At 39.8% G+C, this 25,308-nt stretch overlaps 1 protein-coding gene across 1 annotated transcript in view; it reads left to right on the plus strand.

The window, feature by feature from the left end:
* babam2 (BRISC and BRCA1 A complex member 2) overlaps window positions 1–25,308 on the plus strand; it is a 118,700-nt gene that overhangs the window by 30,545 nt on the left and 62,847 nt on the right. The window contains exons 5-6 of the mRNA XM_085343003.1: window positions 7,669–7,863; window positions 11,550–11,624. Of these exons, the coding sequence (XP_085199129.1) occupies window positions 7,669–7,863; window positions 11,550–11,624 (270 nt within the window). The remainder of the gene's footprint in view (window positions 1–7,668; window positions 7,864–11,549; window positions 11,625–25,308) is intronic.

The following is a 25,308-nucleotide window of genomic DNA, read 5'->3' on the forward strand; positions in this document are numbered from 1 at the left end:
ACACGCTGACACATGAATACCTCCAAAATGCTAAATCCTAATGCTAATCCAATATATTTTTAATCTGCAGTTTTTAACATTGATATTGAATCAAGTCCTAATATCTTAAGGTAATACGATTATAAATTGCTTCCTTTACAGATATGAGCTCTTTTCAAAAATGGAAGGTATCAATTTTTATTTATTAAAGGTGACTGGTTTTATCATCAGCCAAGGTTAGGCTTAATCTTTTGACACAGGTTTAGCCACTGTGTTGTGACAAAATAATTGGATTATAAGGTCCAGATTGAACTGGGGACTATTGTTGAGACCATGATAGCTACCCCCTGTGGTTAAAGCCCTAAGAAAGATGTGTGACTTCCATACAGACTGATCTAGAGGGCATATAGATGGATATTTCCCCCCACTTCATCTCATCAGATGTTCAATCTTAGCTTTCAAATAGCCTAGATTGTGACTATTGCATCTTTTGTTTTTTGCTGTTTTTTTTCCCCATGTATCAAATCTGTACATTTTCCGCAGGGCTTATCCTATTCATGAAAAAAAAATACACATAGATTTCTTTTGGCACACACAGCCTTCAGCAGAGCGTGTAAAATCAATTCAGTGAAGAGTCTGTACAGACTCTCATGTCTACACACACAGACACACACATTGCAACACATGAACATTGCTTTTTGGCTCAGTGCTTTTCATTCTGCTTGCGTCTATGTTTGACCAATGTTTTTCTGCAGCATTCAAGCTCTACCTTGTTAACTCAAAGTCAGAACATTCGAACAATATGAGACAAAGACAAGTGCACTCACTGTTTTTAACTATACATTTTTTAGCCGCCCTAACAGCTGGGTTCAGAAGCAGTGCTGGATGCTTTGTTGGTCAGACCATAAGTTAGTTTAACACTTTGATTCAGTCTAAATTATCTCAACTATAGTACCTCGGTTAAATATATTTCTGCTCATTGCATGAGTAATATTTTGGTGAGATTTTGAATGCCATGAATGTAAAACAATTTTGATTAAAGTGGACTGAGTGCATTAAAATATGCTACAGCTTTTCCCCAGAACATAAGAATATAATGTTTAGATTCCCTGAGTATTCATTTGCACCACCAGCAGCTTAAAGCTTTTATGAAGCATCAACTGAAAGGTTTGCCACTGAAATTGGTGATCTTTTGACATTCGACTTCAATGAAATGTATAACAAAGCAGCGTGGTCACCAGTGAAATATCTTAGCATCTTTCAATGTGTTTTCTAAGGTTAGAAGATGTCATTGAAAATGTCATTTCCAATGGCCTTCAGAGGATGAATCCTCTGGACGGGAAAAACTAAATCTGGTTGTTTAGAAATCTATGGGAAAACAGTCCTCTGCTACCTTGATTTGTGACTTTGGTAGACACTTTTCTGATGAGGTTATTGGCTTCAATCACCAGTTTCAAGTGCTCATTTTGCAAATTATGGTCCCCACTGGAGTCAAAAAAGGAGCAGTGTATACTTTAGAATTGAGAATGCAGAGTCCCTCAGTTTCTCAGTCACATCGATGCCTCGCTTGTGATACCTGGGCTCAAAAAACAGAGATGCCGACTACAATAATGCTCAATCTGGGGCTTCGTACTGGGACTTTACAAACCATTGTGTGACCTCCAGGTTGCTATTTTTATCTTTTATATACTTCTATGATTTTCAAACATGCATACCAGGCGGACCTGCTGGTGTGAACACAAACATCTGAGCCAGTCTGACTGGGCATTAAATGATTTTGTGCAAAAGGGCAACTATAAACAAAAACCCAAAGTGATTCGCTCAGAATGTTGAAAGTGCGTGTGTTGAAACACTTTTAGGCTTTATGGGCAACAAATTTTGCACAGAAATTACAACAACAGGCTCTCTATATTGTAAGGTAAAGACCCTACAATAATACAAAGAAAACAGAAAAACCCAACAATCATATGATCATATTATGAGCAAGCACTTTGGCAACAGTGGGAAAGAAAAACTCCCTTTTAAGAAGAAGAAACCTCCAGCAGAACTGGGTTCAGGGAGGCACAGCAATGTGCCGTGACCGTTTGGGGTGAGGCAGGTAGAAACTGTGACATATATTCATAACATAACTGTAGCAGCTTTGTAGTATCCATGATCATTTTCACTTTGGAGTGTTCCTTACAAAACCAGCTAAATGAATGCCTGAGCACAGAGCAGTTTTTTGCAGGGCAAAGTCAACCTTTTCAGCAGCAGTCTCTTTTACCTGGGAGCCACCCAACAGAAGCTCAGCCCTTGTGTCATTGGCCAATGAATAGCTCCACTGAAGGAGAGGTTAAGTACTAAGCTTGAGGGCACCTTAACTGTAATTACTGAGGGAGTGTTTCTGTGAAATAGCCTGTCTTATTGCTTTGCTTTTTCTCAACAGCAGTTCTGTGGTATGTTTATCACAGCTGTCTAATCTTAAGACTGATTAAAAAATACTTTTCTCTCACTGAGTTTACTTCACATGTTTATTATTACCTATCACAGGGAGTATAAATTCCTAGGCTCAGTCCAGTTTCTTTGGCCTTGGACTGCTTGCCTGAGCTCTTTAGCCTTCTTTTTTCCCCTCTCTCCCTACCCACCCACTCACCTCCTATCCCTCCTCCCTCCCTCTCGCCCTCCTCAGTGGAGCTTCGCTGATATTCTGTGTCACAATCCTGACACAGCACTTCTTCAGTCTCTCCTCGGTTTCAGCTCCCTCCTACCCCTAGGCACTGACTGCCTCTTTTGGACAATGCCCATCCTTGTTTTCATCTCCCCCTTATTTCGGGAATCCCGGCATTGCTGGTAACCACTGGTGGGTCAGGACGATGAGGTCACCGTCTCTGTTTAGCCTGCCCTTGCCATTCCTCCTCCCTTGACAAAAAGAGGCTGTGGTTTGCTGTGAAACAATGAAAGCCTTCTCCACCGGACTGCCAGGAGGGAGACAGACAGTTGAGGAGACAAGCTAATGCAAGTCAAATAGATCCTGATTTTGATACCTTAATATAATGCATGTTAACGGTTACGGCATTCCCAGCACCTATTAATCCTTCCACCTACTCAGTGCTTACTGAAAAGGCATCCTTTTCCAGCTTGCTCATCATTTAGGTTGGGGAAGTTTCATGTTTACTTGGGCCAGTGTGGTTATGTCATCAAGTTGCATTACTTGGTTCTGACTTATCCACAATTTGAATCTGCCAGCACTATTTCACTTTCAGAATTAGAATGAGTTTCAGAATGGAGACTCACTTTCACTTTTCAGGACCAGGGGGCTGCACGAGACGGCCATCATCCTTAAACCAAAACGTTCATTTGACCCCTTTCCTTCCCCTCCTCATTGTCTGCATGTTAAATATTTTGGGGAGAAAAAGTTTCCCCGCTGGCAGATTTAATCTTACCTTTTCCAAAATGACTTGTATCTAATCACCTTGGATGATTGTGAACAAGGCAGCAGTTGTGTAAAAACTAGAAGTGGCAAATGGCCACTCGTCAAAGAGCAATTTTAAATTATCGTTTGAATCTCTTTAAACACGCACAGCCTTTTCCAGTCCAGACAATGAGGTAGACTCATTAAATCAGTAATTTATTTTTCTTTGCTTTGGTCTTGATTTGCATCTCTGTTATAAAGCTCTCACAACATTCATTGTCAAGAGCGCAGCCATCCATTTGTCTTGATTAGACCTGACATGTTTTCTGCTGTTTATTTTTTGCACGGTGTTGTTCACATTAATTCTAATTGTTTTATTCCTTGCGCATCAGTGATTGGGTTCTTTTTCAGAGTGAGGGGGGGAAAGGGCAATTTGTTTTATTTTATTTGGTAGAATTAGACCAGTTGGTCATGTTTGGTTGGTTCTGCTCACTCACATGTGGCAGATGGTTGTAGCTCCATCCTGTAAATTTGCATATTGGTCCCAAAGGGTCAAGTTCTGCTTGTGATGACTAAAACTGAGTTTGGTGAAAGAGAGGTTCACAACAGAGCATTTAGACATGTACTAAATCTAATCTATTCAAACATCAGATATTTAATCGCTGTAGTAAAATCAGATAAGTAAATTAAGCGGTTGGGCTCTTGTATGCATCCTGACAATACAAACTGCCTTGTTATCCAAAATCTTCAATCATTGTGGCAACAGAGGTCAGAAATGTGACACGTACATCAGTTCAGACTCAGTACTTTTCCATATCAGTTTAAATGTGGCCACAGGACATCCTTTAGCACAACCCTTTCCTCCTCAATCTGTAATGGGAAGTAGGCTCTTCAGAATTAGGCAACTAACCTTTTTCCAAGATGAACCAGTTTTTTCCCCACTACCATGTTCTTAAGGTCTATCTTTACTGATACAAATAGTATTATTTTCTTTCTCTATGCAACTATTTTCAGTTGGGTAACAACATTTTACGCTGTTGTAACCAGTTTGGAATATGTTGCTAAAATTGGAGATTAGCTGACAGCAATGCTTCACCCCAAATAGGGATTAAACTAGATGTCCACTTCTATATATGCTTGTAATACCATGAGCTCCAAAATACTTCCTGTTAGCCTTCAGAGAGAGAAGATATAGTGCACTACCTGATGCGCTCCATGATTGCTCCTTGCAAAATAACCTATACTGTAGTCTATAATTTTCCAACAGGTTGTGCTGATATATTTGAGGAGTGTGCAGATGAAATATGATGGATATGGGGATAAAGACATTATTATGCCTTGTCAGAGTTTTTGCTGACTCAAAATTGCCATTACTTACAGCATTACTTAGTATACATAGTATAGAGGCAAAACATCTGTGTTACCTAAGAAGTTTGTGTTTTCTTATGTGTTATCCCAAGGTAATGGGAAATAGTTAGTTTTTCAAATGAAAAGACCACATTCTACAGTTTCAAAGTTTTTGTGATCCGAGAGTTTTGCAGCACAAAAACACCTTAACCAAACTGTCTTTGACAACAGATATTTTCTTTAAGTAACTGAAAATGAAAGATGCTTTTGTCTAAAAATAATAACTCCACATTTACTTTTGGTTTCACGTTGAACATGGATGAAAGTCCCTTGTTTGATCCTTTCATCCTCTACACTCGCACTTTTATTTGGGTTTCTTGAAAGGCGCTATACAAATCTAAGTTATAATTATTATTATTTTATTTGGACTTAGTACACCATCACATGATGAGGCATGGCTATTTGGTCACTTGCTTTGACGGTCTCAAGCAACCAAGTTGTTTTAGCAACTAAAATGGATGAATTGGGTCATTTATCACCCCATTACAGTGGGGCAAAAAAGTATTTAGTCAGCCACCGATTGTGCAAGTTCCCCCACTTAAAATGATGACAGAGGTCAGTAATTTGCACCAGAGGTACACTTCAACTGTGAGAGACAGAATGTGAAAAAAAATCCATGAATTCACATGGTAGGATTTGTAAAGAATTTATTCGTAAATTAGGGTGGAAAATAAGTATTTGGTCACCTCAAACAAGGAAAATCTCTGGCTCCCACAGACCTGTAACGTCTTCTGTAAGAAGCTTTTCTGTCCCCCACTCGTTACCTGTATGAATGGCACCTGTTTGAACTCATCATCTGTATAAAAGACACCTGTCCACAGCCTCAAACAGTCAGACTCCAAACTCCGCCATGGCCAAGACCAAAGAGCTTTCGAAGGACACCAGGAAAAGTATTGTAGACCTGCACCAGACTGGGAAGAGTGAATCTACAATAGGCAAGCAGCTTGGTGTGAAAAAATCAACTGTGGGAGCAATCATCAGAAAATGGAAGACATACAAGACCACTGATAATCTCCCTCAATCTGGGGCTCCACGCAAGATCTCATCCCGTGGGGTCAAAATGATCATGAGAACGGTGAGCAAAGATCCCAGAACCACACGGGGGGACCTGGCGAATGACCTGCAGAGAGCTGGGACCAAAGTAACAAAGGTCACCATCAGTAACACACTACAACGGCAGGGAATCAAATCCCGCAGTGCCAGACGTGTTCCGCTGCTGAAGCCAGTGCATGTCCAGGCCCGTCTGAAGTTTGCCAGAGAGCACATGGATGATACAGCAGAGGATTGGGAGAATGTCATGTGGTCAGATGAAACCAAAGTAGAACTTTTTGGTATAAACTCAACTCGTCGTGTTTGGAGGAAGAAGAATACTGAGTTGCATCCCAAGAACACCATACCTACTGTGAAGCATGGGGGTGGAAACATCATGCTATGGGGCTGTTTTTCTGCCAAGGGGACAGGACGACTGATCCGTGTTAAGGACAGAATGAATGGGGCCATGTATCGTGAGATTTTGAGCCAAAACCTCCTTCCATCAGTGAGAACTTTGAAGATGAAACGAGGCTGGGTCTTCCAACATGACAATGATCCAAAACACACCGCCCGGGCAACAAAGGAGTGGCTCCGTAAGAAGCATTTGAAAGTCCTGGAGTGGCCTAGCCAGTCTCCAGACCTCAACCCCATAGAAAATCTGTGGCGGGAGTTGAAAGTCCGTGTTGCTCGGCGACAGCCCCAAAACATCACTGCTCTCGAGAAGATCTGCATGGAGGAATGGGCCAAAATACCAGCTACTGTGTGTGCAAACCTGGTAAAGACCTATAGTAAACGTTTGACCTCTGTTATTGCCAACAAAGGTTATGTTACAAAGTATTGAGTTGTATTTTTGTTATTGACCAAATACTTATTTTCCACCCTGATTTACGAATAAATTCTTTACCAATCCTACCATGTGGATTCATGGATTTTTTTTCACATTCTGTCTCTCACAGTTGAAGTGTACCTCTGGTGCAAATTACTGACCTCTGTCATCATTTTAGGTGGGGGAACTTGCACAATCGGTGGCTGACTAAATACTTTTTTGCCCCACTGTATATTTTATTCAGGAATTGTTTTTTAAATGGTCCTATTTGTGATCATGATGCTTGTACTGATTCCTTTATCTACGAAAGATTTTCTAAAATATGAATGTCTTTAACAATCATTTTCAATCAAAATAGCATATACAGTGGTCCCTCGTTTATCGCGGGAGTTACGTTCCAAAAATAACCCGCGATAGGTGAAAGCCGCGAAGTAGCCAGCTTTATTTTTTATAATTATTATAGATGTTTCAAGGCTGTAAAACACCCTCACTACACACTTTTATACTCTGTTCTCAGACAGGCATGAACATTTTCTCACTTTTCTCTCTTGGTTAAACACTTTCAAAGTTCAAACCTTCGTGGAAAAATAAGTCCAGTATCTTAGAATGAAACCAAAGGCACCTGCAGGTGTTGACGTTTCATCGACAGTGTTGTGTTTGTTAGGGGGAAAACTTCCAAACATGCAGTGCAGCACTTCAGAGTCACACTGCTTGCGATCAAAGATAAATCTGACAACGCATTCTGTACTGTACAGCAGACACGGCACGAGATTGATTGACAGTGGTCTAAAGCCAATCAGGATGCAGAACACAATGCGCTGTTTAAAAAAACAAACAAACAAACAAACAAAAAAACCATGGAAAATTGCACACAAAAAAAAATCAGCGAAACTGTGAGGCCGCGAAAGGTGAACCGCGTTATAGCGAGGGAACACTGTACTTAGAGTACAGACTTCACATGTTAACATGGACTTGTTGATGGATGGGCTGTCTATTATCTTTACTGACATACCATCTCTGGTGTCTGCTTCAGCACTTGGTCCACTGGGATGCTGGGAATCCTGAATGTCTGCTCCAGCTGGTGAAGGAGCTCATCCAGCAGTACCATCACTACCAGTGCCTGCGTCTGCGTGAGAGCTCCAGACTGCTCTTTGAGTATGACAGCCTGCTGGAAGACCCCAACTACGGCCGCAACATGGAGATTTATGCTGGATGCAAGAACAGCTGGGTAAGCTCCTGTTTATGGATTTTGTGATTGTGAAGTTTTTGCATCTTAAGAAAACAAGAGTTGCGTGGTAGCAGTTAAAAAGAAACACAGCGGAAAGGTTTCCACTGGTATATTCTTATTTACAACACAGTTGTTGGTCTGTATTATTTTCTCTGTTTGGCCTAAGAGAGCTGTGACAGTTAACCCTTCTGACTTTATTAGCACATTCTTAATTTTGAAGTTTAAAATCTGGATGTTTTGATCTTGTGTATTGATTTAAACTTATTTTGTGTCTTATGCACAAAATTTTGTGTATTTGATTAAACTGCTGCCCATCTTGGCCATTATACTCTTGCACTGAGAAACTAAACCGTTGTGAATCTTAAATGGTGCAATATTCTAACCTCTTTTCTTATATCTCTGTGAACTCATTCCTCCCACAGAATTAAACTATATTTTTGGCAGTGCGCATTTGTGTACACATGTTAGTGCGTGTGAAAGCAGGAACACCCATGCTTAAAAGGATTATAAAATTATACCTTTTTTTAGGCACTCCTCAGCAAGTATTTTAATTGCAAGTAAATAAGTAAACAATATATGAAGCTGCCTGTCCAGCAAATCTCTTGTTAGGTGGACAGGCTCAGACTCCACCTTGGAGTGCAAGTGGAGAGGGTAGTCGTTATTCTGCCCGTCACTCTGAGGGACTGAGCTGGCTAGGCACGACAAGTACAATTAGGTCTTAAAGCAAATATGTTTTATTTAACTCAAAAGCTCTTTATAAAGAAATGTAGAAAAAGTCAGATAATTGCTCTGGGATCTGAAGAAGGTCAAATAAACAGAACTACACTCAAGTTAAAATGCCAGCGTAACATAACACTAGCAAAATAAACTCAGACCAGGCTGATCAAAACAGACCCAACAGACAAGAAACAGAGGGGAACTTTTACAGTGCCTGACTAGACGGACTTTGACACACAAGGGAAGCAAATGCTAACAAATTATAGTTAGTTTAATAGTTGTTTTAACATGCACAATCAAACACGAAATAACCAAATAGCTAATGCAAATGTCAAGTGAAACAAACAAGATATTTCGACTGATAGAGTTGTATTGTTGATTGTCATTTATGCTTAGAAATATTTAACCATAGATGCTTAGAAGTGTATAATTAATTGTGTAGTGATAAGTTGTGTGATCTTTAACAGGCTACAGAGGCCTGGTGTGCATTCCACACTGGGAGCATGGGAAAGTTTGTACCTTGTTTAATTGTTATGGTAGGATTAACGTAGTTACATCTGTTCTAGTCTAAGTGCTTTTCTGTTTAGATGAACTGCTGGACTTCCTCACCGGGGGGGGGGGGTGTCTAGTCTACCCTCTTCCTAACCAAGGATGTTTGCTTGTGTGCTTTTATGACCCTTTGATCAGCAGTAACGTACACACACACACAAACACACACACACACACACACACAGTATGTCATATGTTAATGAACCTATGCATATTCATGTAACCTCAATAAAAGGACAGTGTACGGGAGGACGGACGAGAGCTACTGGGGTCAAGCGAAGGAACGGCGTTTGTCTGGTTCTCTCCCGTGCACGAGTACCATGAAGAAGTTTGCCTACTTGCGTCTTGCTTGCAGTGTAATTATATTGTCTTAACGTTCCAGCGAATAGGTTTATGCTACAAACCTATCATCGACATTTCCTGTATTTAAGAGTTCTGCATTCCAGGGCCTATCTTTTGTTCATTTGACGTCACATGACCTCAGCAGCCAACAGACCGCTCCCAGCGGTACACTTACACAAGATTTTATTTAACAATACTGAATAATCAAAAGCCGCTTAAGTGCACACGCCATTAGTGGAACTGATGGCCCTTCAGCAAACAGCAAATACAAATGAGGATATTACGAGAAATTAAAGATCATATTCTCACGTGTGCCTCAGACTGTAGGCAACACGTGTGGAAAAAATAACTAAAATATGTTGGTCAATGAGTAAACACAAGACAGGAAGACAGAAATGTTTGCAATTTTTGTTACCATCATCTTGGTCACAATTACATGCAAACACAACCTGAAAGCACGTAGACACTTGTACTTTCTGCAATTTCATACTTTTTCATGTGTCTGGATGGTAAATGGTAAATGGTAAATGGCCTGCATTTGTATAGCGCTTTTTCTCTAACTACATATAGCCTCAGGGAAAACATCAGGTAATAAGACTCTGCTCCAGTGTTTAAAAGTCAGAACTGTGTGCTTTTTGTGCTATTACAGATTTTCAGGTAATTCTTATTTTTCTGTTTTCTTGTGTGAAGACATTATCTGAAAGTACAGTGGAAATAACCAAACCAGTTCTCTGCTTACACCACAGGTTGTACATTTAGATTCAGTGTTTGGCCTTGGAACATCATACTGCATAAATTTGCATATAACATATAACACTTCGAATACAGTGTTGGTATTATTTTAAATAAAATGTAGTTTGATGAAGCCATTGAAAGAATTAAGCCAAACAAGTGTTGTATTGTTGCGGTCACTATGTCACAGCGACACATCAGATAATTCAGGTAAGATATTTTAATTAGTTTGGAACTTTAAAGAACAAGAGTGTGTCAGTGTCCCGTGTTTTAAAAAGTTTATTTTTTAAAACATGGTTACAGATGCAAACATCATTAGTTTAATTTTGTGTGGGGAACATGTCTTATTCCAAGAAATGGAAAAAGAGAAAATGTGGACTGAATTTTATCATCTGTGAGGCCGTGTAATGGGGGAAAAATGTACAAATTAGAGCAAATGAGGAAGAAAAAAAACCTCCCAACTTAGAGGTCTACAGTCCCAGGAAAAACTACATAGCCCCCATAATTTAGCAACTTGTTGAACTACTATTGGCAGCAATATCCTGAAGTGATTTTTTTCTGTATGACTTGTCTAGTCTTTCGCATTGTTACAGAGAAATTTTCCCATCACAGCCCTTTAGTCAAGTTGCGGTCTCGTCTTTGACTGGGTTGCTTTAAAAGCTTTAGCTTTCAGAAAATGGCTAAGGGCAGCTTACATTTGTCTCTAGAATGCTTAAGTATACAAAGGAGTATGTGGTCGATTCATTGACAGGTGCAGGGGCTGCAAAATAATCCCAAATCAACACCTCTGCTCTCTCACCTCTCTGCACTGTGCTTGAGAGTTGATATGAGATGTTTTTGCTGACATGCTGTGTCAGAATTTCACCAAATGTGGCGTATGGCCATTCTTGTTCATTGTTTTTTGTTTTTAGCATTTAACTCACTGACTGAGGTCTCTAGAGTTGGAGAGTTGGAGTTCTTGGATCTTTTGCAATTTTCCACTCTTAGGAAAACTGTGGGATTTCTTTAACACACATCTGAATGCTGAAGACCAGCAAGCTCATAAAACCTCTGCTTTTGTACAGATGCTTACTTTCATTTAATCAGTTCATCTAGTTCATATCAGTACCTGGCTGCTTCTTACCCTCTAATTCCTATAGAAGCAGTAAGTGTGTACTTAGTTTTTCAGGACTGTATTCATCTGAAAACTTTATTTTTTCTTGTATTTAAGTCACATGTCACATCTGTTAAACCATAGCAAGAGTACTAAAAGTCAGTATTAGTCCATTCAGTACTGATATAAAAAGGCGAGCATTATAAAATATCTACTCCATGAAATACAATTGACCTTTTTTTTCACCCCCCAGACAGGAGAGTTTTCTGCTCGTTTCCTTCTTAAACTCCCCGTGGACTTCAGCAACATCCCCATCTATCTCCTTAAGGTAATTAATTCTGAAGGATATTGTTTAATGGCTTTCTTCACTCTTGTCTCCATTGTCTCCTCTGTTCTTTTCATGGTCTTGCTATGCATGCACCTTATATTTTACAATTGAGCTCCTTTTATTGCTGTGAGTGACTGAAATGTGTTTTTAGACTGTTGCCTCACCTTTTATCTGATAACGCTGAGAGTGAAGGTTAATAACATCAATTTCATAAGGATTGTCATTTTTAATTTTGATGATAACACACAGATTAAAGAAGGTGGTCTTAAGAATTGTTTAGCAGGTGAATTAAACAACATATTTGTGTCAGAAATTACTCTACAGCTCAAAGTTGATGGCATCCAGAGTATGTCTCAGCTTCTTAAATTTGAGATTTTTGCGGATGGTAACAAGATGCCTAGAAACAGCAGATGGACCTTACAGGCTTTGTAGGCAGTGCACAAGGTGTTGTCCAGGACGGATATCGGTCTACCTCTGCAGCACTTCTGGGCAGTCATCATAATTATGTTTATATGTTAGGCTAGAGAATTTTATGTGTGCAGGAATCAGTCGTAAAATATGAAATACCCACAATCTTGCACTGAAATTCAAGCCCTGCATACACAGACTCAAGGTTACTGCATGAGCCTCCTTCAGGTGTCATGAGTATCCATTTGTTTAGGTGTGTGCGCATGTGTTTTGAGTACTGATAAAAGCTGGATTTATTTAAATGAACTCCAGTGCAGCTCTGCATGTGTGTGCGTGCACGGAGACTTCAGTCTTGGGGGCTGCGAGTTGACTAATCAGCCAGCCGTCACTGTCGATCTGCTCTGAGCCGCGTGGTGTCTGCAGGCAGCTTAGCTCTCTCTCGCTCTCTCTCGCTCTCTCTCTTATTGCCTTTACCCCTCTCTCACTCTCCCTCATCTTAGTTCTCTTTTCACTCTGTCCCCTGATTTTGAACCGCCTGCCGGCTGAGGAGGCTGAGGCTCTCTGGCCTTTTTCAGCCCGGCCTCTGTTTGTGTGATTGGAAACATAAGGGAAACAACAACCATCATCATCCTTTGTCATCCCCCCCATGTCTGTCAGACCTGAAGCCCTGAGACTGGTCTCATCCAAAGTCATATTTCACATTACCAGTGATGGTGGATTTTTTTTTTTTTTTGGTCCCAGACGTCTTGAGGCAGGAAAGCTTCTAGGTTCAGCTCTTGAGAGAGCACTGTTGGTGACATTTTTTTTAGCAACATGCTTCCTGTCATTTACAGAAGCTGGGCACACACTGACACCTTTCACCAGTGGGTGGTGGTAGCTCTGTAGCAGAGAAACAATATTGTCAAAGAACTCTCTTTCATATTTACATATATTATTATAGACCAAATCTTGGATGTAGATGAGTATTCCTGTCACCCTCATCTTATCATTTTCTCTTCTCTACATGTGAGAGCACACACACACACAGACAGACACACACACTCTGTATAATGCTGTATTTGGCAGCTAGGGTATACATAGCATCACCGAGGGAGCACTTGAAGACTAAGGAAGAGTATCGACTCGCAGAGAGGAAAGTAATGAACATCAGCCCACACCTTGTCCACCTACGCATTAAAAAAGAGGAACGGGATTATGCAGCGTATAGGCTGGACTCTAAGAACATCAGTGTACTGTACGCCAAATAGATGACCTGAATTTTCAGTTTGGCAGTTGTTGTGCGATTAGTTCAAGTTGATTGCTTTTTGTGCAATGCACGTTCATGCACTTGATGTAATTCTGTGCTTTTACAGAGGAGACAGACATGGCCTATGTATTCCTCACAAGAAGAAGCATTGGAATCACAAATTAGTTAAACTGAACTTCACCCATGCTCTTTTTTTCCACTGGATAACTCTTTGTTTACATCATTCTGTGTGTAAATATAGTACACTAACACAACGTTTCCAGCTATCCTCGGCTTGTGGGTCGCTGACTGTGATTGCATGCATGCATTTTTTTTCATGATTGAATATTTTGGAGTAAACGGTTTATATTGTGTGTGATTTAATGGATTCATTTGTTTACATGTGCAGATGCTCTGAATAACTTCACGAGAAAAAAACGTGATAGTTAACTCTGTGGAAGTCAGCGTTTCTGTCATGTTTGTGTGAAGCTTCCAGACTTCCAGCTCGTCTACAGCATCTGAGAGTCTAGGGTATATTGTGTGTCTGAGTGTCGTTATCGTGGCACCAAAGCAGACTTGGACATGGCAAAGCTACCAGTACTTGATACATGTTTCATTACAGTGAACTGGCTGACCTCCCCTAAGTTAGCTGTTACTAATATTTTACACTTATTGCTTTGTGCCATTTCATGATTCACTGATGGTTAAAATCAGTAATGTTTGAACCAAGATATAATTTAGTGTTACGGATTTCACTGACTTCTGTAATAATTTGATACGTTGTACTTCTGTATATGTTTTTCAGCTGTTAGTCTGCTAGCTGTAACTTATCTACACTGTATGTATCTCGTTAGCTGATTCAAAAATGCCTAGGTCACCATATCAGTTCTTGGAGTTGGGGTGAATTAGCTGAGCTTAGACACTCAATACTTCCATGTATCAAAGACCGTATTTTCTACCTGCTGGGAAAGATGGCTTCTTTAGGTAAAGCAGGCTTTCTTATTGCTAGTACTAACTAACATTAGCTTATTTGCTAATGGTTCATTCACCCTAATGTAAAAATAACTAGGAAAAATTTGGTTGCTTGGTGATTGCATTTTGGTTTTATAATATCCATAGGGAGATTGCAAGTAATTTTGGTGACCAGTTGATAAATCTAGTCTGGATCCTTTTGAATCTGCAGTTTCTCACTAGATATTGTACTCCAGTGTCTCACCGTTACCTGAAGCAACCTTTTCTCATCAGCTCTGCCCCTTGCATTATTTTATCGCGGGGCCGTTTTCATCTGAACACCCACTAAGCCTTCAAGATGAATTCCAACCTGTCTAATAGAAAGCCTTTACAAAAAACAGTCGGCACTTCAGAAGTCAAAAAGGTGACGCTTTCCAGACAGAATACACGCCATCAGCCAGGTGCTGTAGGTAGAGGTAAGACTGTTGACCCTGATTTGAATCAACCTCCCCGTCAAATCCGTGGATGTCCTTGCTTGAGGAGAGACGGTTTGGCAGTGAAGTGGAAATCTGTTCAGACATAGGCTAGTGTGCACTACTAGTGGATGCTGAGATGTTGCTGGTGGGCACAGAGCTGTGGAGGACGACTGTTACCTGCAGCAATGCATCCGCGTGGTCTGAGCTCACCACAGTGGACATGTTTACCTTCCTGCATGGGCTGCCCACCCTCAGGGAGGGGGGAGGAATGCTACTTTATTTATTTCATTCTTTTAAAGGGGGCAGCCCGTCATAGTCAAAACGAAAGGAGTGGGAAGGACGCTGAGCGCTGAGATGAAGGGGAGTGAAATGCACACAGATGGATGTTGGCAGTTTTCTCCCCCTTTAAAGGCCACGGAGTCCTCTTGGGCACCGTTTTAGTGTCTCATCCTTTGATCGTACCTTGACCTCTTGCTTGTCACCCATTTGAAGCTGCTTTTACTCATCCCCTCTCATTTAGTGCTAGCCTCTGACCTCGAACTGCACAGCACGTTTATGCATGTTGGTTAGGTTTCACAACATGGGTGGTGTCAACGTTTATTTTTCAACCATGAATATTTTCCTTTAAAGGCTTTGAGTTTTTCTTTAAATGAGCTACCTTTTGCTCCCGACCGTCCTCTGTCCACGCTGTTTATATGCAGGGGTAGCTTGCTTCTAAATATCCACGCTGATCAGTGTGGAGTGAGCCCCATTCGTGACTGAACCTGCCATTATCGCTTCACTTGAGTTTTGTTTCCCGCACAAGCACTGACCCGTCTCACCAGCTCCAAACTGACTGTGGTCTGCGTGTTGGATGTGTGGTTAGCATTGATCTAATAGGTTGTCTCAGGTTACCCAAGCCTAGTGAGCTAACTGGTATCTGCTCTGTTGTGTAGCTTTGTGTGCATTGAAAAATGAAAGCTTCACTGAGCAATTTCTCCTCCTCAGCCACAATCTCTGCCATTTCAATCAGTGTCAAGGACAGATGACTTACTCAAGTTTTGGTACGTCTAGTTTACTTTAGTTATATTATATTCAGTAATAGCTTTATTTATTTAGTCAGTGTTTCATTTGCTTGGGTTAACATTTTAATTTTTTAAACTGATGTAGTTGTCAGAAAAAACTAAATTAGACAGTTTCCTAGAATTGTTTGCCCTAATTATGAACGGATTTACTGTTACTAAAACCTTTAATGCACACTTATCAAATATTTTAAGTATTTTTTAAACCAGGATTGTGTTAAAATTAACACACAAAAAAACTAAAGACACACCCTGTATTAAAAAAATAACTAAATTCCCAAATATAAATTATTTTAGACAGTTTTATGTATGAAATGTTCCTGTTGGATAAAACAAAGTAACACCAGCTAGATTTACCAGTTTGTTTGTTTTTCACGTTAGTTTAAACTCTACCTGTTTTAAATATATAAGTGCTCAGTGCTATGTAAAATGTAATAGTTTCCGCTGTTATCGCCATAGACAGTTTGTTACTGTAAAATCTGGGTCTGTGTGTCGTCCTGCATGTACCCCGAATTCAGTTTCTTGTATATCTTGAACTGTAATGAGCAAGATTTCAGCATTGTTGCAGTTGCCCTGCATTTCCTGCATTTTATAGTTATTTTATAGTTACAGGCATTCTGCTTGTAGCGTTTTAACAAGCACTCTAAAGGTGACCCCTGGTTAGACTATTTGCTATGGAATTTCACTCTGTCTCAAATTACTTACTTCCCTAGTTGCTCTATCAGCTCTATTCTTTCTCATGTAATAATACATTTTTTCCTAGACTTTTATTTAAAAAGAACTCTTTCTGCAACCAGAGGAGTCTCCCCCTGCTGGCCTTTAAAAAAATGGCAGATTTTAAAGCGCTTTCCCGTTAGCTTCACTTTTAAGAGCAAGCAGCTGCATCCATCTTACTTATACTGCCTGTATAAACATCCGCAACAACCAGTCTAAACCCAGCAAAATGAAAATAATTGTTATAACAATTCTAAAATAAGACTTTTCAGTGTTTGGGGAAAGAGAAAAAACCCAAAAACAATATTTTGCAGTAAAATGTACAAAAGATTTCTATTATTGCAAAATTCTCTGTGGTTTTACAGCAATGTGTAAATCTCTGCATTGTTTTCCAAAACATGCTAATTAGTAATTAGAAATTAATCAATAATGTATGTTTTGCAGAATGTTACCTTCCTTATTTAAGGCCAGATTTATCAGATTTTTATTTATACGACTTAATTTTTTTCCCCCTCCATTCCCAGCCTCCCCAATGTAAACCGTAGGCCCCCACCACCACCACCACTTTGCTTCTAGCCAAAATGACCAGAGGGTGGGTTGTATTGAGCCTCGAGCATCCCTCTATCCTCGTTTTTGTCTGTGCAAGCTGTGCACTCTTCAACAAGAGCGCTTGCATCTAATTATTTGTACTCTAATTATTTTTGGTCCTACATCCTCACACTCCTGCTCTCTCTCTCTCTCACACACACACACACACACACACACACACACACACACACACACACACACTTTAACCTTCGAAGCTCCACAGGCAGCAACTGACAGGGGAGGGTCAGGGTGAAGCAGAGCCGTGGGCCCTCGTTCTGTCTTCTAATTTGTTGTTCCAGCATCATTGACTTGATTATTTTTGTAATTCCTTTTCATTTCCCAACATGTTTTTTTTTTTTTTAAAGATCAGCTCAACAAAGGCAGGATTTGTGAAAGAATACAAACTTAAGTCATGGTTTGCAGCTACATCTTGATTGTAATTAGTCAGCATTTAAAAAGCAAAGCAAGTAAAAAAAAATCACAGAGGGGAATTGGCTTGGTGGGTAGCACTGTCAAAATTGATCTGACATCACATTTTAATAACCCACATAGAATCAAATCATTCAAATATGTCGTTATTTTCACAAGCAGACAAAATCTGTTTTTATTTTTCACAATACAAAAAAAATGTAAATATTGATATTATATAAAATTAACATTTGATGCTGTGACAAAGGTGAAGTAATGAACTTTTTCTCAGCATGAAACGGGAAACAATCAAACTGCCAGAGAGCTGCACTGTGTGAAGTTTAATCAGAAGCCAATTCATAAGACTGATTAAATATCTCTGTAGTCAGTGCAGTTAAGGTTTCACACGTTTACCGCCTACTGACCAAAATCCACAGTATTGCTAAATGAGAGTGGAAACTACTCTCTCTGGTTTGTGGACTCTGCCATTATTTACTCCTCACCAGGCATAAGCAGCAGAGAATTTTGTACACGGTGTAGTCCAAAAAAGTTGGGATGCTGCATAACATGTGAATAAAAACAGAATGCAAATCTCATAAAACCATATTGTATATACGTCTTCATGCATTCTCAATCATCCAGGAAAGTAAATCTCCAAAAGTTGATTCTGTTCATCTGGACGTAGCGTTTTGTGGGAGAAACGTTTCGTTACTCATCCAGGTGCTCCAGCCGACCCAGGAGAGAAGGACAACCGCTGCCCAAGCGAAAACCTGTAGTGATCCCATATGTGTCAGGAGTATCGGAGCAGTGAGACGCATTTTTTCTAAACACCGGGTCTCTGTGGCTTTTAAACCCCAAAACACGCTGCGCCAAAAATTGGTCCACCCCAAGGATCGGGTCCCCCGACACAAAAAGAGTAACATAGTGGACGCTGTTAAGTGCCAGGAGGATTGCCAGGATTTATACAGTGGGGAAACCAAACAACCTCTGGCGAAGTGGATGGCACAACACAGAAGAGCTACCTGGTCAGGTCAGGACTCTGCAGTCTATTTACACCTACAGGCCAGTGGACACTCTTTCAAGGATGAGGATGTACACATCCTGGACAGGGAGGAATGCTGGTTTGAGCGCGGAGTCAAGGAGGCCATTTACGTGAAAAGGGAAAGACCATCTCTGAATCGGGGAGGGGGCCTAAGGGTACATCTTTCGCCATCTTACAATGCTGTGATTGCAGCCATTCCCCAACTCTCTGTGAATGTTACTCATGGCCATTGATCAGTGGTCTTTGATCAGTGGGTTTTGGTCAGTGGTTGTTGATCAATGGTCATGAGAATTTGCATAATTAAGATTAAGGACCTGACCTCCCAGCCCTTTGTTCCTCAGTGGGCTGGTTTCAGTTATTATTCAAATGTACTGTTTATAAGATTGGGGAAACCTGCAGTCAGCTGAGACTGAAACAGTCACTTGGATGAGTGATGAAACGTTTCTCCCACAAAACGCTACGTCCAGATGAACAGAATCAACTTTTGGACATATTGTATTTACAATAAAGCATGGAAAAGATCAAATGTATAGATCAAATAGGTCAAGTCTAATCTGTTAAAAGAAATGTTTATATATATATTTTGCGATTCAGAATATTTGAGAAATGTAAAACCTGATAGTAACTAAATGCATGCTGCAACTCCTGTGACAGGTCTGTGCAGTGCAAACACAAACTAATGTACCGCTAATGTTGATCTGCACAAGGATAATGCCTCCATGAAAGAAAAGAAAAGCTTGCTTTCAGTGCTAATCCAAGTGTTCTTGCATTGTAGACATTTTCATGTCTTTTTTATAGCTGGTCTCAGGCTTCTCTTTCCTGTGTTTCAGAAAAAGTGATCGTTGTTCACTATTTATCTGCTCCAAGACCCGCATGATCAGCTCAGTCTGACTCGTGATGGCGCAGTGCAGACGTGCAGTATAACAGCAAACAACGATGTCAAACACTACCTAAAGGGATTCAACGCAGACTATAAATCACGTTTAATGGTCCTCCTAAAATGTGCTCCCGAGGGCTGTCTAACAATGGTGCTAACTTTCACCTCGGCAGCAGGAGGGTGAGAGTATGCCGACGGAGCCGAGGACAGATTGAGGCTATTGCTTGGGTTCAAAGCGGAGTGAGGGGCAAGCATGTGACAATGTGTCTGTTGTGTAAAGGACTCTTTGCGAAAGAGAAAAGAAAATCCAAAAATACAAGTCTGCATTCAAGAAAGGTGCACACTTTAGATGAGGAAAAGGCATTAGGCAAACACGCTAATGCAAGATCCAACTAGCAGAAAGAAGGAGACACAGGGGAACACGACACAAGTCATGCTAATGAGGGCAAACTAAAAAAGGACGGAAAGATTGTTAGAAAAGTGACATTTAAATAATATTTGATTATTGAGGAATGTTACCAATGCTGCAGAATGGCTCCTAAATATCATATTTTTCTCAATCAAATTGTCTACAGTTTTGTGTGTTTACATCCTTTTTCTCGCTCTCTCTTTCCTAACATAAAAACAGTAAATTGAATAAGAGCATGTGGAGGGGCACAGGGTCATCTCTTTGGGAGTTGAGCACAGACTAGATGAGGTTACTGATCATTAAACCCATCTTACCAGGGACTATCTCCGGCCCCTGCTTGCCTCCGGGGAGCCAAAGGAGTAGCATCAGAGAGCCAAAGCCACCAACCAACAACCCCATAGTGGATCATTTAAGAGACCCTCAGCTAATGGAGACAGAGACAGCTGCAGGACACTGTTAATGATTCGTCCACATAGAAACTTAAAGAAGTCCAGTCGCTTTCTTTCCAAGCACTTTACACTTTTTAGTGTGTACTCCCCTGTAGATAAAATCTCCTTCTGTTGAGCTAAACATTGAGTGACTTTGAGCTAAAATTTCAGATGCAGTTTAAATGGGGCTACGCTTCAATTATAATGCAAGACAAGTGAGGGATTTGTAGTAAAAATTGTTGCAAATAATTCATTGTTTTTAAACCGGATTATCTTGTTTTCCCAATTGTTGACACCCATAAACAGATTGAAATTAAGATCGGATTAATTGCCGTGGCAAATTCTGCCATGAACACCCTTAAATTAAATATATGCTAGTGTTCGACGTTTATGCATCCAAATTTTTCCCAGCAGCCAACTTGGGCATGATCAGCTACTTTATTTCATTAAGGAAAATCTGGTACGGAGGGATGCAGGAGTTTCCTTTCAGCACAATCCAAGGTTATATGTGATGAAAGTTGTCTTGCAGTTGTCTTGTGACTTTAGTTATTTTATTTTGAAATATATCTGAGCTGAACAGATACCCTGGAGACACTGTAGTGTTTCTTTTAAATATTAAATATAGCTTTTTTTTTAATGCCCTTGTTATTTACATTGCTGAAACGCTCTAAGGTATAGAGCAGTGCTAGTTAAATGTCATTTGAATCATTAACCTCCACTCAAAGCTGTTGCCTCTTTTTTTTCTGCATAATTTGGGTTTTGACTCCACAACCAAAAGCAGAACAATATCTGTATGACCTATAGCTTATAGCATGCTGAAGAGTTTTCCTTCTGCTGTGGCATTAAATGGGTTGTGAAGGGATCAAACTGGAAGCATTACTGAAAGCACGAGGTCAGCCTTTGATTAATTCATGGGGCTGATTAAGTGGGTGTTATTTATTCAAAACAATTGATTTTTACCAACCCACTCGTCTTGTCCTCTCTGTATTTCTTTATTGACAAAGTGAGGTTTTAAAATAGATCAAGAATGTTAATAGCAGTCAGTCATTTCCAGGAAATGAACTCATTTACATCATACGATGGAGCCATTATCAGAGCATTTATCGGCAGAGCTGAATAATAGCGTTGATTGATGTTTGTCATTTAATTTTTATTCGGTTTACAGAAAGCCAATTATGAATGGAAATCAAATTGAAAAACATTTTTATTTTTACCTGCAAGATTCACAAACACACTGGTTGAACTTGAATTTGTGCATTGAAATTGATCGTTTTATTTTACGGTGTTGAAAATGTGCAGCACTATCAGTCATGTGGAGAAGAAATAAAAGCAATTCTCTCCCTCTCAGTGTGTGCATGTGCAGGTATTGTTAGCACACAGCATTGTTTTTTCAAGTCATTAAAAGGGACCTTTTCTTTTCTCTTCCATCTCCCTATTTCAACTAAAGCAGCTTTCCTTTTTCACAGTTCAAAGTTATCCTTATTTATCTTTTTACTGGACTTTCTTTTTTCTTTTCTTTCTTTTTCTCCTCCTTCCTACTCTTCCTATTCTCCTCCTCATCCTTCATCTCTTTCTCCTTATGCTCCTTTTCCTGCTACTCTCTCCCCACCTGGTTTAAACAGGTTGCATCACTGATCAGGATTTCTTTTTCAGGAAAGACCTGCATGTAAAATTATAAGGAGTGCTGATGCTAAGGGTGTACTCTAAATCAGAGAACACACAGAACAGAGAAGGCCAGCAGAGAATGAGATACAGAGTGAAGTCATTTAGAGCAGTGTCTTTGTAAAAAGAAGTATAAAAAAATACATTTGTTCAAAATTCTTCTTTTCTTTGACCATATTCACGTTGTTTTCCATTATGTATTATTTTAGGTGTCACAGCTGTCAGTCAAAGGTCATCTCCTCTCCGTGATGGGCAATTCCCCTGATCTCTGACATGTTGTCTTCCCAGATAGACATCAAAGGACAGTTGAGGATTTAAACTGAACATGCTTTCCAGTCAGATTTTTACATGAATGTAAAGGTGCCATAACTAAATGTATGATTCTGTAAGTTCTAGAAGTAAATTGTGGGAAGCTCAAAAAAAGAAAAAACTTTGCATTTTTCCTGCACTACTATTACAGAGGGGGGAGAAAGGAACAAAAAATAAACCAGTTTACCCCCACATCACTTCCTCAGAAAGTCCAGATTAACAGAGCTGGAGACTGACACAAAGCCCCTTACTGTGACCGCCTACACTGCTGAAACACCACTGGCGATGGAGCACCTTTTGAGGATGCCAGAACGCCATTCATGATTGGTTTTTGTTTTTGTCCAGTTTCTCACTTTTTTTTTCCTCTCCTGGTGGACAAAATGGAGATCAGCCTGCAGCGGCTGCAGCGGTTACCTTACCTCCCCAGTTGCCACATAATTGCCACTCCTTTCCCAACCCCTCATGAGGTTTTTGTTGTTGCGGTTTTGTGTTCGGGTCACGTCCCCCTACGCGCGGCAGTTGAGCTTTTGGAGAAGTCGTGGCTGAAGATGGTCCGGTGCGTCACATGATGAGTCTTTCACAATTCTTTGCAGAAACCTGGAAAACAACTTGCGTACACCCATGCACACAACACTTTCAGAAACATGTGCACTTGTGAACATGTGAACAAAGCACCTGTTATTTTATCCGGCTGAGGTGTGTGTGGTGCTGGCCGGCTAAAAATAGTTTTTCTTTAAAACTCTAGTGCTTTTACTGAGGACCAGAATATGGTAACACTTGTATCAGGGGAACAAAGAATACAAAACATTTTAATTTCAGAAACTGTTTTCTGGGTCAGTATAATGCCACTTGTTGATGACATAGTTGTTGAGGATAGTGAACAGCTTATCTCTGTCTACATTTGGATATTTTCTTATAAAGTTTGTATTTAAAATTATTCTTTCATCATAGGAAAACAAGTTTTAGCTCTGAGTAATGTAAAGCAGGGTTAGGGGCTTATCAGTGTAATGTCAGCTCTAAACCTTTTCAGTGTGATGACCGTGATTCTCTTCTTAATGGGATAAATTGCCACTGTAACTTATACTGCATACCTAACTTCTCTAGGCAAGTTACGTTGAAGATATCAACATATATCAAATATGACATATCAGTTTTCTGGGAAAAAAAAGGCTTTAACATTTCTAAAAGATCCCTTGAATCTTTGTGTGTTGATAGTAAGAAAGAGCAAAGTCTTTCTTTCCCTGATAAGCATCATGAGGAAACACAGATTCTTAGGAGAATCTTTATTCCTGTTAGCTTCAAGCAATTTTATGTTTGTTAAGCCTTATTATAGATATTCTTCTAAGCCTTGACCTTGTGGGTCAGCCTGCCTTACTCGTTGCTTACTCTCACACGTGCAACACCACTGGGGTTGCAGCTGAAAGAATATGGTTATAAACTGCCTTACACGCTTTTTGCTGATGTTTTGGCCTCACCGCAAGCGAAATCAAAGAGGTTGTAATAATTACCTTTTTTTAAATTTACCAAAGCATTTTTTTAAAAAATCGAACAGACAAAAATACTGGGAAAATACAGAGATTTCTGTTGAAGACTTAGCTATAGTATATACAGACTTATGCGCATAATCTGCCTGTAGATGTCTTATATTTGCACTTTTTAACCCACAGCTCTAATTATATAGTTAAAAAATAGATAATACAGCTTTATCCTTAGTATGCACTCCTGGCAGTGAATATTATATTCAATTAAGCTCACTCTAATCTAACTCATGAAAAGCCAACTTTTGGCCTTTTTGTATGTTCATAAGTGGTAATAATATAATAATTACATAAATTCATACTTTTTTCCTTGACTTTATTCTAAAGGTTGTTTGTATTTGGAGGAAGACTAGACAACTAGTAAACTTTACTGTTTATGTGTGGTATATTGGATAACAATTCATATTATTCATTAAGTTACGACCAGAGTACTTACTGCACCTGGCCACTGTTTCATCTGCTGTGTCATGACCTGAGCGCGGAAATCACTACCTCTTGCTCTCTATCTCCTTTATCTGCTGCTGTGTGGTTTTTACCACAGTTTCACATCAGGCCAGAATAGTTGTTTTCATTTAATCATTGAATAGATTTCTTTCTTTTTTTCTCCATTATCCAGCTTAAAAAAACTGCAGTGACACCATTTCTTGTCATCACATGACAAAAGGCAAAAACAGTAACATCAAAATATTACCTAATGGTCGCCTTCCCCTCCATTACCTGTTTGTCTGCCCAGTCTCAGCTGATCTAGAAAGGCCTGTGCGTGACTGTTGAGCATTTGGTACCAAAGCAAGTGGTTGTAATTTGTGGCCTTGCCGTGCCCTTGCACAGTAAACACTGACTAAGAGCTCAGGAATCTTAAGAGCTATAAAATAATTGCAGGTTACTCCCATAATGTTCAGAGAGTGCTGCTCTTGTGTCTCAACTCTGCCTCTTCAGTCTCATCTCTTTTTTTGTTCAACCTCTGCCAGTGGTACAAAAAAGTAGTGCTTTCCTGCTGAACCTGTATTCTTGGGTGCTCATTACAGTGATAACCCAGTGGGGCAAAGAAAATTATTTGTCCTGAAATAGATATAATATGAAATAGATGGAAGATGGATATAATAATATTAAATTATTATTTTTGTTTGGAATGCTTAAAGAATAAATGTTGCACACACATGTGCAAAAAAAAAAACACCAAACTTTTTTTAATAGCTACGTGAATACTTGTATCATTCAAGAAGATTTAAATCGGGTTTGGACTCCTCTTACTTGTAATTGCTTGTGGTGAGGCTTGAAGCCAAGATGCCTTTTTCCAGAGACAGTTTGCTATCTGTGCTGTCATCATCTTTGTCCTAAGCAGGCTATGTGTATTTATTCATTAATGATTTTTTTTCAGTGCACATTTATCACTTCCAGTGCTGGAATTACATAGCCACTTTTCAGCTGTGCCTTGAGTAAAATGAGGGTAAACCAAAGCATATCCAGATGCATTCATTTTATTTTCAGCATGTTTTTTGAAAGCGCTGTTGCTGAGTGATGGCGTATTCGTATAGCACTGAGACATGGCATTTACTGGGAAAGCAAGTTGCCCAAAAGACATTGTCAA

Source organism: Diplotaxodon limnothrissa, linkage group LG19 (assembly GCF_057381915.1).
Source record: "Diplotaxodon limnothrissa isolate DT_005_m linkage group LG19, D_limnothrissa_male_GT1.1, whole genome shotgun sequence".
In the NCBI taxonomy this organism is placed as follows: Eukaryota; Metazoa; Chordata; class Actinopteri; order Cichliformes; family Cichlidae; genus Diplotaxodon; species Diplotaxodon limnothrissa.